This window comes from Plectropomus leopardus, chromosome 10 (assembly GCF_008729295.1).
Source record: "Plectropomus leopardus isolate mb chromosome 10, YSFRI_Pleo_2.0, whole genome shotgun sequence".
Classification (NCBI taxonomy): domain Eukaryota; kingdom Metazoa; phylum Chordata; class Actinopteri; order Perciformes; family Serranidae; genus Plectropomus; species Plectropomus leopardus.
Window position 1 is genome coordinate 19,368,260 of NC_056472.1, and position 13,795 is coordinate 19,382,054.

General features: G+C 41.4%; 1 protein-coding gene across 3 annotated transcripts in view; it reads right to left on the reverse strand.

Moving 5' to 3' along the window:
• LOC121948780 (FERM, ARHGEF and pleckstrin domain-containing protein 1-like) overlaps positions 1-13,795 on the reverse strand; it is a 75,980-nt gene that overhangs the window by 11,862 nt on the left and 50,323 nt on the right. For all 3 annotated transcript variants that reach the window (XR_006106184.1, XM_042494246.1, XM_042494245.1), the window contains exons 8-16: positions 13,567-13,714; positions 13,288-13,383; positions 13,039-13,202; positions 12,858-12,926; positions 12,676-12,769; positions 11,451-11,664; positions 5,356-5,543; positions 3,384-3,473; positions 379-512 (exon numbers count right to left, since the gene is read on the reverse strand). Coding sequence is in view for 2 of the 3 variants with exons in the window: in XM_042494246.1 (XP_042350180.1) it covers positions 379-512; positions 3,384-3,473; positions 5,356-5,543; positions 11,451-11,664; positions 12,676-12,769; positions 12,858-12,926; positions 13,039-13,202; positions 13,288-13,383; positions 13,567-13,714 (1,197 nt within the window). In the remaining variant the exon portion in view is untranslated. The remainder of the gene's footprint in view (positions 1-378; positions 513-3,383; positions 3,474-5,355; positions 5,544-11,450; positions 11,665-12,675; positions 12,770-12,857; positions 12,927-13,038; positions 13,203-13,287; positions 13,384-13,566; positions 13,715-13,795) is intronic.

The following is a 13,795-nucleotide window of genomic DNA, read 5'->3' on the forward strand; positions in this document are numbered from 1 at the left end:
AAGGCTGTAAATTCTGACACGCTAACAGGCTTTAAGCATCACTGCCTGCATGGCTGTGTGAGTGTGAGTGTGTGTGTGTGTGTGTGTGTGTGGTTCAGTGTGTGTTTGATAAAGCACAACATCATTAAGGAGATCAGACAGCAGAAACCCACAGGCAAGAAAAGGCTGGCCATGGTGCAACTCGATAGTTGCCATGGAGACGATAGCTCTTCGGGTCATCTGAAGGGACCGGGTCGCCCTCTCAGACTAAATGCCAATAAATCTCATTAAAAAAAGGGGGCAGAAATTGTGATAAATTCGGGCTAAGATCAAATCACCACAAAGCTGGATGTGTCCTGAACCCTACAGGGACTTTTTTGGAAGTGAAATGAGTCTCACCACAGAGCCAGCCTCTGCTCCACCTCCCTGAGAAAACCTGCGTGGAACTTGTGTAGAGGCTCAAAGGTGGACAGGATGGTGCTCCTCAGAGAGTCTGGAGTCGCCTCATCTTGTCCTACAGCGCTCTGGAAAGACTGAGATCACAAATACACACGTGCATCAGAGTTCAAGCAAGAAAATGTGGCATAAAGCCAGATACTGTTTACATTAAAGCTGTAGTTCATAACTTCAGTAAATAATTATTTTCCAATAGTTTCTGAAACTGTCACTGTATCCACACAGAAGTACATGAGACAGTTTATATGGGGAAATTGTAAATACTTCTCTGCCTACTCTATTGCCTTGTAGCACTGTCAAACTAGGCAGCACTGATCAAATATGAAGCAAGATTCTGTTACTGCGATGCATATTTCTCACCTTAATTGTTCTCAGAAAAATATTTTAGTGTACTGTTTAGCTGTAAAATGACAAAGTTGGTCCAGCTGGTTTGTGGTGCTTCATTTTGGCTCAACTATTTTCAACATGCGGCTGAGTAACAACTGTTCTTATTTTAATGCTAAACAGCACACTACAATGGTTGGAGAAATAGGCAATGTGGTAACAGAATCTTGATTCATATTTGATCAGCGCTGCTTTGTTTTAAAGTTCAAGAGCAGTTAACACAATTAACATGCTGCATTAGAGACTCCTCTGCTGTGATTGTTAGTTTTTGGTAAAATGTGGTGGATTATAGCAAATGCTATTAGGAGCAGTAGGGAGAGGAACATATTTGTTTTTCACAGACATCTGCCTCATGTTCCTCTGCGTGGATATAATAACCATTTCAACAATTATGACAAAAGTTATGTTCATGAAAATTAGCAACTACAGCTTTAAGGATCCCCTCCAGACATGTTTATCAAAATACCCTTCTGTTAATAAGTTGTATCTGGTATGTTTTTTTTCTCCACAAAAAGTTCAGTTACTGAGGTAATAATTCTTTAAATCACATCTACTCACTGTCCCTCATTGAAAAATCCAGAATATATGTATGTGCAAATATTTTTAAATCTTAAAACTACTAGATGTCTCCTACTTCACTGAAAAGTCAGACCTCAGTGTGTGTGCATGAGAGGTTTCAAGTTTCCACATCACACTTGTTTATGTAATATACTGGCCCATGATCGGCTGCAAAACTAGTCGTGATATCACAAAAGCCTGGTCATACATGACATCTAAACTCAGATTAAAAAGGGATAATTTGGAGTTATTTAAAGCTGGGTTGAAGAACAGGCAAGAGTGCTGCCATGGATGCTAAGCAATGTACTAATGTGGATGAGGGAAGCAACAAAACATATTTTTGTCACCTAAAAAAAGTAGTATCAGTTCATGTGTGTGCTGTATTTGGAATAGTTTTCCCACATTACCTTACCATCAGATAGTCTCTTTTGACAGTGAACTGAAGCTGTTGTACATCAAAGCAAACAGACTCCATGGACAAAAACAGTCGTTTGATTTTTTAGATGGTTACAACAGGTTTTGCTGCTGCCCTCAATCCACAGCTGTACAATGGTTAGTTTCCATGTCAGTACTCCAGCCTGCTTCTCCACGCTGGGGAGAGCTGACTGTCATCTACTCTGACTATAGATAAGTACCTCATACAACGCCAGTTAAAAATAAAACCTTACTATCTCTTGAGCACAAACAAACTTCAACAGATGAATATGAAAATGGCCTTCTGGTGTCTGCACATACATCATTCTCAACAGGGAAGGTCAAACATTCGCAATAAGGAAAAAAAACACTTTTGATTAGAGGGAAACCATTTTCTGGCTCAGAACAGACAAAGCAACCATGTGCAAAATGTAAAAGGGACAAATCAAGTATTAGATAACTGCCATGGTTATCTCTCTGTCACATCAGGTAACTCAAGTACTGATTTTCTGGTCTCGAGTTAATAAAGAGCTCATTCAGTGAAAAGTTTCTTACGAGCAAAGACTCTTCAAGATCATGTGTTAATGCAGATTTTCCCAGGATACTAGCAAAAGACCTTTATCTGTGTGCTCTGCTGTTGTACTTCAGTCTTGTGACGTCTCTTAAATCCCTTAATTGCCTGAGAATAAATGGAAAAATCAATAGCCAATCACCCTTGACACTATTGTTCCATTAAGTGAGATTGAAGTCAAACGTCGCATGTTGTGTGTTTAACTGCAGCAGGCATGAAAATAGCTTTATTCAGCCGACGTGATGAGAAAGGGATGTGGGTTTTAGGAAAAGCAAGCGTTTCTAGAAGGGCTTGAGAAGAAACGCCAGCTGTTATTCGGATGACTTCACCCCAAACAGGGCACACAACCAGTGTACAGGCAGAGAGACTGCTCACACACACACACACACAGCTGTAAAAAGAACGAGGACACGAGCCAACCCAAATATTTATGAGATGTGTGAAAGGCTTCTCTGAAAATTACAAGACGGGAAAAGCTGTAGCCTTCTGAAGAAAAGCCAGAGAAAAGGAATGATGCATTTTCTCCACATGCATGTGCCGAATCAGACAACAGCAGCACTTCACTACGGCCTCATGAGAACATCCTCCTTGAAGGAGCTGTACCGCACATTTAATATCCTGTGTTTTGCTGCATTTCCTTTGAGATACTATCAAATGAAACACTGTCCATATGCTTGTACCCAGCCAGTGAAATCTAAAGGAAAAGACTGAACTGGGGAGCACATGCAGAGAGAACATGCGGCTAAATCCATCTATCTCTTTAAACACAAACACAGTTTAGTATTCACAGCCTTGAGTGAGACAGATAAATGCATTTCAGAGCGCGGGTGTGGGGAATGAATAAAAAATGAAATCGCATCTGCCAGAATATCCCTGTGTCACTGCCTGACTCTGTGTTTTGGCGGGCGCTCTGCAATGGAGCAGCTAACCGGAATAATCAATGTTTTCTCCCCAGAGGACAACGCAGGAGAAAACAAACAGTGGAGCAGCATGTTGGCAAACCGGCTTTTTTTTCCCTCACCACAGTCACCACCTCCAGGTCCTTCAGATACGTCCTTTCTGTGGTCAGCAGCTCCTTGGCGATGAAGTAGGCTCGATCTGTTGGGAACCTCTGCAAAGACATCAGAGAGGAGACTGTGAGCGAGAAGAAATTAACTATCCAACTATGAGCCAAAAGTCCAGCCAGTGTTATGGCTTGTCTAACCTATTTCTTTGAATAGACTTCCAGGAAAATACTTCAGTCCCTGCGGAGAGTTATTTAGGACAGGTAATCTAGGTCCACTGCTATTTTGAATGTAAGACAGCAGCTATGATGCACAAGTTTAGTAAAAAACAAACAAAACTGATACAACAAAGCAGCTTTTTGGAGCTCTTTTTTGTTGCTTTAATCAACAGAAGCTGAAGCATTAAATCCAGTGGTAACAGTCAGAAGGAAGTTGTTACATCTTTTACTCAAAGGGACAATTCACCTAAAAATCAAAAACATAGTTTGCCTCTTACCTGTAGTGCTATTTATTAATCCAGATTGTTCTGGTGTGATTTGCCAAGTGTTGGAGATATCGGCCATAGAGATGTGCCTTTGCTCCGATATAATGGAAAAAGATAGCACTCGGCTTGTGGTGTCGAAAGCGCCAAAAAAATACATTCTAAAACTCAACAGCAATGTCTCTTTCCAGAGATAATGGCCTGGTTTCTAAAGAAAACCCACAGACCTTGTTGAGAGCAGTTTCATGTAAAAACTAGAAAAGTGCACTCAGTCAGGTGCAGATCTCTGCCAGGTAGCTGCCTGAGCTGATCAACTCAACTCTAGTAATTCCAGCAGATGTGCTGCAGTGTGTTTTAGAAGCGTCCCAGAAGCTAAATAAAATACACACCCAGTGTATAATTGATGGAGCCTCGTGCGTTAGCAAAACAGATCAATTTCTGAGTTGCAGTCAGACAGCAAGGAGCCTGCAACAGATTAGGTTAGGCTTCTTGTTTTTAGCCATAACTTGCAGCTTAAGAAGAGTAAGGAGTCAGCAGCTGATGGCAGTACCACGAGAGGTCCATGAGTATACAGAGATATACAGTATGTGCACTCAAAATATGAGGCTGATTGCTCCAGCAGTATGTGAGATTTACTGTGGAAAGATAGATTCACACGCTAACACTTACACACACACACGACCAAATGCATGATCCCCTCCAGGCTCACATCTAGGGAAGATGACTTTTTTTATTTCTACCGAACTACACCAGACAGCTGTATCACCACTCAGAACGAAGCGTGCATCTACTCAAAGACGTGAGGCTCGTGCTTGCGACAGCGCGAGATACAAACATTATTGGCGTCCCCTTCAGCTGAGCTGAAACATTAGCAAGCTCAGTGGTGCTAGGTGAGCTAGATGAACGCTGCTCCTAAATGTCTTTTTTTTGCATTTTGAGCACCACAAGACAAACCAAGTGCCATCTAGGTCAATTCTATTTCTATTCTATTGAAGAGAAGGCAGACATCTCTACAGCCGACATCTCCAATACTCAACAACTCACATCGAAAAATGTATTTTTAAGGTGAACTGTCCCTTTAAGTAAAAGTAGTAGTACCACGGTATTGAAATACTAGTAGTGAATAGTGAAAGTCTCACTTACTTAAATAAAAGTGTTTAGTATTATCATCAAAATACACTTGAAATACCAAAAGTAAAAGCATTCATTATGCAGAATGGCCCATTTCAGAATGATGTATATTATATTACTAGATAGTAATTATTGATGCATTACTGTGATTATCATTTTTATGTTGCAGCAGGTAGAAGTTGAGCTAAATTTACCTTTATTATTAATCATACATCATAATTCATTAGCTGGTTATATTTTGTATTGGAGTGTAGTAAGAAGTATAATATTTGTGGAGTAGAATCATAATTAAAATACTCAGCTGAAGTACAAGTTGCTCAAAATTGTACTTAAGTAAATTAACTTAGTTATATTCCACCACTGACTAAATTACAAACCTTCCTCCGAACCTCGTCTTCATCGTCAGTGCGAATGCTGCCGGCGTCGTTGAGCAGCGGGCTGGTGAGGGGGGAAGGTTGTCGTCCGTCGGGACTGTGGCTGCACAGCTCGAGTGACTTCTGACCGTTGACCATACCGTGAGAGTGGCCAGAGGATGCAGACAGGTGAGGGCTGTTAGACACCACACCTGCATGAGATCAGCAACCAAAGTAAGGAAAGAAAAAACAGAAAAGTGAGCAACTCACACAGATGTGAAAACACAACATTAAATCAGATATATTCTTAGCATTCACCTACTTAAAGTCTCAGATGGCTGGAGTTTGGCACATTGTGAGAACTTTGCGACTACTATTAATCAACAGCTACTCTAAAACTCACATTTTTATATAAAAGCCCCTAACCTTTTCTGAAATGTGAAGATTTGCAGCTTTTCTTTTTTACATCATTGTAAATGAATATCTTTGGTATTTGGACTGCTGGTCGGACAAAACAAGACATTTGAAGATGTCACCTTGGACTTTTTTTTAACATTTTCTGACATTTTGTAAACTAAACATTTAATTAATTCACAGAGAAAATAAGTGGCAGATTAACTGATTATGAAAATCGTTAGCTGCAGCGCGACAGAAAAATCAAAGTCCATAGACACTCTGGTGACATTTTGATATGAATTAATCTTTCCAGCATTCAATCCCGAATCCAACATGACAAACATCGCCCATTGGGAAACTATGCAGGCTAAACCAGACTATCTGAACACTTTACAAACACAGTCTGACCTGGGATCAGTGTCTTCTTATGCAACACAAGAAAACTCTGCCTGCAGAGAGTAAAACATCAGCCATGACTCACTCTACAGTCCAGACAGCTCTAGCAGTCTCCGTCCAACGTCAATCAATACTCGAGCTGAGACACATACCGCAGGATGATCAAGAGGAATAGCTTACTTAGTGTCAACTATACTGACGATGTTCGCTGAGCTTACTTACTATGCTTTAGCTGCAACTTGCCCACCTGTCTCTGCGGTCCTGTGTGTCGACACAAACACACACTCAAACCAGCACCAGCACAACTCTGGAAAAGGATTTACTTTAAAACTTCATGAAAGGAAGGAATGGAAACCACAGTGTACTTCTACAAGAAGGCTACAAAGGAGAGTGGTAAGGAACTACAGTATATACACAGACATCCACCAACCAACGCTACAATACTACAGGGAGAATGAAGAGGAAAAGTCTACAGTGAGCACCAGACACCAACCTCTGGGGTCTCAAAAAAGATTCAGAAAAGCCTCACTTCATAAAGGTCTTCTTTATTGACTCTAAAAGAACATATATACATTGTTAAATGAATAGAAACCTTGAGAAAAGCAGCATTAAAAGGTCAAAGCCAGGTTAGAGTATAGACAGACACTGTGGTTGAGTAAGAGACTGAAAAGAAAGCGTAAAAGAAGTGTGAATCCATGCAGACTTCGAGACCTCACCTAAAAAATAAACAGATCTTTATGACTATTGAAATAAACCGCCCTGTGACAATTTCATGAATTTGTTATTGCTGCACTTAAAAAAGTCAGCAGGTAACGAGGAAACGCATGCATTATTCAGTCCGTGAATACAAATCAAGTTTTACATGAATTTACTGGTAAAAGTGACACAGTGAGGTGTCAAAATACTGTATATTAATAAATGTCTTTTTAAAATTCAGTCCCTAATCATATTACATGATTCTCTAGTCTTAAAATCTGCTCTAACATTACATTCACCAGTCTGTTAAATTAAATCATGACATTACAGTAAAGTGACAGAGAGCACTACCTGTATGTAACAGATCATACACAACATGCAGAGAGCAGGCAGGGCACAACAGCATGATGCGGATCACGCGCATGGTTTAGTGAAAAACACCCTGAAGGACACCGGTGGCTAAAAACACACAAGTCTCACCCACAGACCTGGAAATCTGAACTGACCCAACTCATGTTTTAAGGTTTGGAGTTAAATGACCTAATTCGCAGACTGGTATTTTCTATCTGCTCCAAATTATTTCTTTGTCTTTGTACGGCAGAACATTCCAGGTCTTAGGGAAAGCTTTGTGCACCAGAGAGGGTTTCCTCACGCTACAGTGATCCAGGAACTCCAGGTCATGTAGCTCTCAACGTTTTGTCATTGATAATGTTAATGATCACGAGGCGCATGCACAGACCAGGCATTACGATATTATCATGATACATTATTATTGCAATATTAAATGTGTTGTGGTATGCTTAGTATTGTAATAAATCATATAAAAATAAAATATTGTGATTTATTACCATTTTTAACTGCATATTATGTCCCCAAAGGAAAACCTTCTCAGCATCTGTCTTATCTAATAAGATAAAGTTTTCAGTCTGTTCAACTCACTACAGTCATTTTTACTGCAGCAAAATGTATCTAATAGACTGAAAAAAACCCACTTGATTATATTATTCTAGTAGGCTTCCAACAGTATTTTTATTTGTGCTATTATCTATCTATCTATCTATCTATAAAACTTCTTAAAAAAATACTTGTCGTCCCAGTTAAGATACAATATTGACACAAAAATTTTGCAATACTATGCTGTATTGAACTGGAGATCTTTGTAGCAGGCTACAGGAGCTCCTATTGTAGTTGTAATTTGTCGTGTTCATGTTGAATAACCCAACAATTGGGAATGAGTCACTGATAATAATGAAATATAAAAATAATTGTAGAATTCCAAAACACATCAATAATTTAAAAGGCTAATAAATAATAGATATCGATCAGGAAACACGGCAAATAAAAGCACAAAATCTCCCTACGCTGCTTGACGTCAATGCTAAAAGTGTCTGGAAGCACACGTCAGAAGCAGCTGGCAGTGATGGATGAGCCAAGAGACTCTGTGCTTTGAGGTGTTGCCCTTAAACTGCCTTTCACACACACAGTACACAGGCGGTTACTAAAACCTGCTTCTATTTATCTGCATATTCCCAAGCTCCTGTCATTCTCAACCTGACGTACTATCTGCTTTGGAATAATTAACCGTACGCTGGATCACTGCAGAGAAGGAAACCCAGATACTGGTAATCTCACACTGACTGTAGTGAATAACGAAACAGGTTCACATGCAGTCACAGCTGGAAAAAAAAGACAGAAAAGAAATGACAGTTTCATGCTGACAGACAGACAAGTGCTTACATTGGACAAAGAAATAAAAGAAAGAACAGAATGAAGATCATCGCTTTATGAAACAACACAAACATGAGGGCAGACATGCAAAAGAAATCTGGAAAAGTGACCATAAAAAAAACAAAACTACCACGCCATTTTGTTTAGGAGATTGAGAACTTGGTAAAGTAGTACAGATTTTGATGACACCATAGCTGTTGAAGGACTAAGCTTGATATGAAATAGATACTCGAGCAAAAGTCAAGTGCAGAGGGGGATGTCAATAGTGAGCGTAAGAGCTGTAAACTGTTGTGGAGTGGCTAAACTACCACTGCAACAAACATTTACCTTCACCTCAGCCTGACCAAACCACTGCTGCTCTTTCTAACGCTTTTAGACAATATTCACAAACATATTGCGAGCTTATATTCACTTCTGTTACTGTATATTTTGCAGGTTTCTACCACCTCTGTAAATAAACAGACCATTCTCATTCCCAGGTTGTCAAGTATCGCTCTTTGTCACGTCCCTCAGCATGTGATTCTGTGATGCTGAAGACACTCTTTAGCATCTTTCTAAGATGCAACAAGCTTTTAACTAACTTCAATGTAAACCTATTGGCAGCATCACTAAATGTGCAGATCAAGTGACGCAGTATAAAGTGCGAGAAAGTCTGTGTGGGGACAGTGGGAGGAGAGGTGGACGCGTCTAATAAACACTTCCACTTAGAACATGCCTTTTAGTGTCCTCTGTCTATCAAAAAGTCTGTTTCAGTGTAAAAGCAATGCAGACTCTGGCTCCAAATGACATCACCAGCACAAGAGGGCCGGAGCCGTGATATTTTGGCTTCCTCTTTGTACAGTGGAAGCAAGTAGAGACGATTTGTCCATCTTTATATACAGTCTATTTTTTTTACCCAGGAGAGGGTCTCATAGATACGTCAAAGGGTACCCTCATGACACGTCACATGCCAAAGGCATAAGGAAGTGTGGGTATTTGACAACCTGAGATGAGAACATTTTGGAATAAAACACGTTTCTGTTTCAAGTTAGTAACGAGCAGAAGGTACTGTAAACATAAACAATACTGAATTGCAATCAGGTGTTCAAATTGCAGCATATTATTTTCCACTCCGACTGCAGACACTTCAGGCAGATACTTACTACTCTAACAACAATCACAGGCCAGATGCAGCATCAAAAGTATCAATCGATCAAACAAGACAGAGGGATTATTCCCAATAAATGTCTATAAAATCAACAATTACTGCCACAATTTACACTTCCACAGGTCTTTTAGTACTCCACAATAGACGTATAACGAGTACAAAGTGTTTAATGCAGAAAACTGTACAACATTTTACCAACGTAATCAGTTTAATAGCAAACAGAAATGTCTGCGAACAACAGTGAAATATCTTTATTTCCCTATGGGAGGTATAAGGCATCTGAGACACAGACAATGAACGACTCACACTGACTTTGTTCTAAATGAAAAGTGCAACTTCAGCAATCAATTCTCTTTTGACCATTCTCAAGTTTAAAACTCCTCTGTAGTCTGTAGTTTCTAATAATTAATTTAGTGTTAAATCCTAACATGGCACTTACACATATCTGCAGGAACATGCTAAACAATCAGAGAACTGGGAGGCTGATAAATAAACCCTCCTCCATGCGACGAACAAGAAAACCCTGAGCAGTTTCTTTCCTTCAAGAAATTTCGTAAAGGGAAGTGCCTCTCCATGAAAGAGAGACTGATGCTGGGCTCATAAAGTGCTTCTAGTAGGTACCGCTGTGCTTCAAAAGACTACTGTGAACATGGAGCGTGGAGATTTGAATCGTCCTCTGACAGACATAATCTGTCACACACTGAACCCTGCTTTTCTTACACCATCTGGACCCAATCTAAACCCTTTAAACTCTCCTGTGGAGATGATTTAAAGCTCTCTGTGCGCTAACAGCTGAAAATCTGTCCGCCATCCTCATCACTGAAGGCATGGCATGCGTCCTCATCTGCCTCCTCATCCAGTTGGAGGCTGCCAAAGGAAAACTTGTTCCTGGGTATAGCGTAAGTAGAGTTAGCCTCCACTGGATTACCAGCTGTCAGGGGGCTGCTGCAGTTGCCCCGGTTTGTCTCCACCTCAGACTCACTGGACTCTGAACCACTGGTGGTGGTGCAGTCATTCATGTGAATCGGCCCCACATGTGTCACACCGGCCTTCCCTAAGCGCTTCTGCCCCGGGCTGGCCCTCGACCTGCCCGCTACTGAGAGGCCATTGGCCACCATGCGGCGCTCAAGAGCGGCCATACGTTCAGCCCGAGACAGGACAGGACGTGATTCATGGCCCGGGGATGATGATCCCTGATTTGGGTCTGCCTCAGAGTGGTGACGCACTTTGTGAAGCTTTTGTAAACGAGAGCGGCTCGGGATCGGGGAGTATCTTCCCTCCTCGAAGTGAGGAGGAGCAGAACCGAAGCCATTCTGCTCAGCGTAACCGAGGGAGCTTGACTGATGATTTTCCATAGCTGGACTGGTGACGCCACTGCGTGAACCCATATGTGGGGCTGTGAGAGGGCTGCTGCTATGCCTGTCTCTATTGTGGGCACTGAGGTCTGGCATATGGACCGGACTCTGGTCTACCTGTTGATATGACTGCTTGGGAGAGTCAACCAGCTCAAGACTCATGCTGAGCGATTGCTTAGAAGAGGAAGGGGACTCCCTGTATCGCATCCTACCAAGAAAGTGCTCCTGCTGGGCCTGCAGAGCCCCATTTATGCTCCCAGTGCCAGACCCCCGGCGGAGCATGGGCTGCTCCCTATAACTGTGATTCAGCCTTATAGCCTGGTTATATTCACTATCTAAGTCACTGCAGTCAACGAAGGGGATGGAAGAGCTGCTGCCTGTAGCAGCCCGAGATGCTGGACCTGTACTCAGATGTTCTGGGTGGGTCTGTCGTGTTGAGCCTCTTCTCTCCTCAGTCCTGGACACAGACCCCGTTCTCTCCTCATGGCCGTTTCTCTGGTGAGATGGGCTCGCCCGTGTGGTCCTCGAGGCCGAGGGGTCTTCTGCACTCACCAAAACCGACTCCTTCCAATGACGCCGAGAGGGAGAGCCTAGTCTGTCCACGGGAGCACCAATCTGACAGAGAGAGACACAGGAAGAGAATTACAGCATTTCAAGAGTATGTTTTATTAAAGCTGTGGTAGGCTGTTTCATTTTGGCATAACCGAGCAAAAAAAAAACCCATCATAAACTGTAACTCAAGTGGACCTAAAGAAAACTAGACTAGTTTAAAAAATCTAGCTTGTGATGGGGGAGTTTGGCTAATCACAGGTCGTTTCAGAGACAGGGCGCTGCTGTTAGCTGTTTTATAAATGCAGATGTGCGTGCTTGTCCCCTCTGTGAAAGCCTGATTAAATGGCGAAGAGTCCTGCAGAAAAACCTGCCTTTCCAGCATTGGCATTAATTGCAAGTTGGCATGTTGTTAAAATACTCAAGTAAAGTAAAAATACCTTAAATTTGTACAATACCTGAGTAAATTTACTTTGCTACATTCTACCCATGAATTTTTCTACTTTAAATCTACATTCTTGACTGTTGCAGTATTTTTCCATTGTTTTTATTTCTTCTTAATATGTTTATTGTATGCAACAATCACCAAGGCAAATTCCCTCTAAGTAAAAACTTATGTGATAATGAACCTTATTCTGATTCTGAGTATCCCCTTGTTTGGGTACTGTCCTCTGCTATATACTTGAAACCTAATATTCAAATTTAAAACAGGGCGACTGTGGCTCAGAAGGTAATTTATGGAGGTTTAGTCTACATGTCAAATTATCCTTGAGCAAGATATTGAACCCCGAAAAAAACCCACAAAATTGGATGTAGCAAGTTATTTCCAAATGAAAAAATATTTTGCAGAGGATGTGATTTTCAAATATGACCTGGAATATACTGAGTGTAATACTGAACAATATTTAAAAAAAGAAACTTTTAATGCAAAGTAACTGTTTTCTGTAACAAAACTTGAAACGCTGACATTGAGGCTTTCTTTGTGTAAATGGGTTGCATAATGACCTTATTGAGATTCATAAGCTGACATGAGGATAATTGTCAACTGTCAATGCATTGAAAAACTGAGACACTCACATCTACTGGCACTTCATGGCGGCGAGGAGAAGGCAAAGGCGACAGGCGGATATTATGTTGGGCGCGACTGTTGTGTTGGACCCGACTGTGTTTCCTGGCAGACAAGATGTTAAGGGTCAGCTTTAAACACCCCGAGCACCCTCACCTCGACCAAATGTGTCAAAAATGTCTGCAGCCTTTACCTTTCAAATGGGATCTTTTTAAACTCAGACTCCCTCACATAATCAATCACCTGCTTCTGTGTGCGGCCGCTGCAGAGACAAATACAGGAGAGATGATAATGAGCTATTCTTGGAGAGCCGTTAGTGATTTTGGGAGACTGCAGTCCTGAGAGACAGAGAGCAGCTTTATGATGCAACTCACCTGAATCTGAAGGAGGAGCCTCGTGTGAAGAGCACAGGCTTAGGCTTGGGCTTAGGTTCCTCAAAGAGGCGGAAGAAGGCGTGGTATTCCACACAGATCTTCCAGAAGACTTTACAGCAGTCCCTGCTGCCCATCAGAAACTCCAGAGTGTCCTGATATGAACTCTGGGGAACATTAAAAAACATGGCTTAAACAGAAAAACACTGATGACTTTTGTATTTTACAGTGTGATTGGGGGACATCACTTACATTTAGATCTGGTCTCAGCTTGATGAGGAAACGTTTCCTCTTGAAACTGAGTTTACGCACTTTAGACCAGTTGAAGGCGTTAATCTTTGTGTGTCCCTGCAATGATGAAAAATAACATTTTATACTTCTGGCTTTAAAAAACACAACATTTTTTACCACCAAACATCTACTGAGGTGCACCTACAGCACAAATAACTCACAAGTTTTCTCATAACCACATCTGTATCATGCAGACGACTTACTACATCACATGTTGACCGACAAAATTGTTTGGCTGACCTGAAAGACCAGGACACCGGTGTGAGCCACAGCCAGGCTTAGCCTCGTGCCCTCACGATCCTTGGCAGGGTGGAGACGAATCCCATACATTTCCAACCTGCGTGCCACTTCTAGTAACTGATAGTCTGATTCTGCTGGTGTTTGACCTCTAATAAAATAAAACACAACAGTGACATGTTAGTGAATAAGGCTGGAGATGTTTTATATTTCTCTTATTGTCAACTAAAAG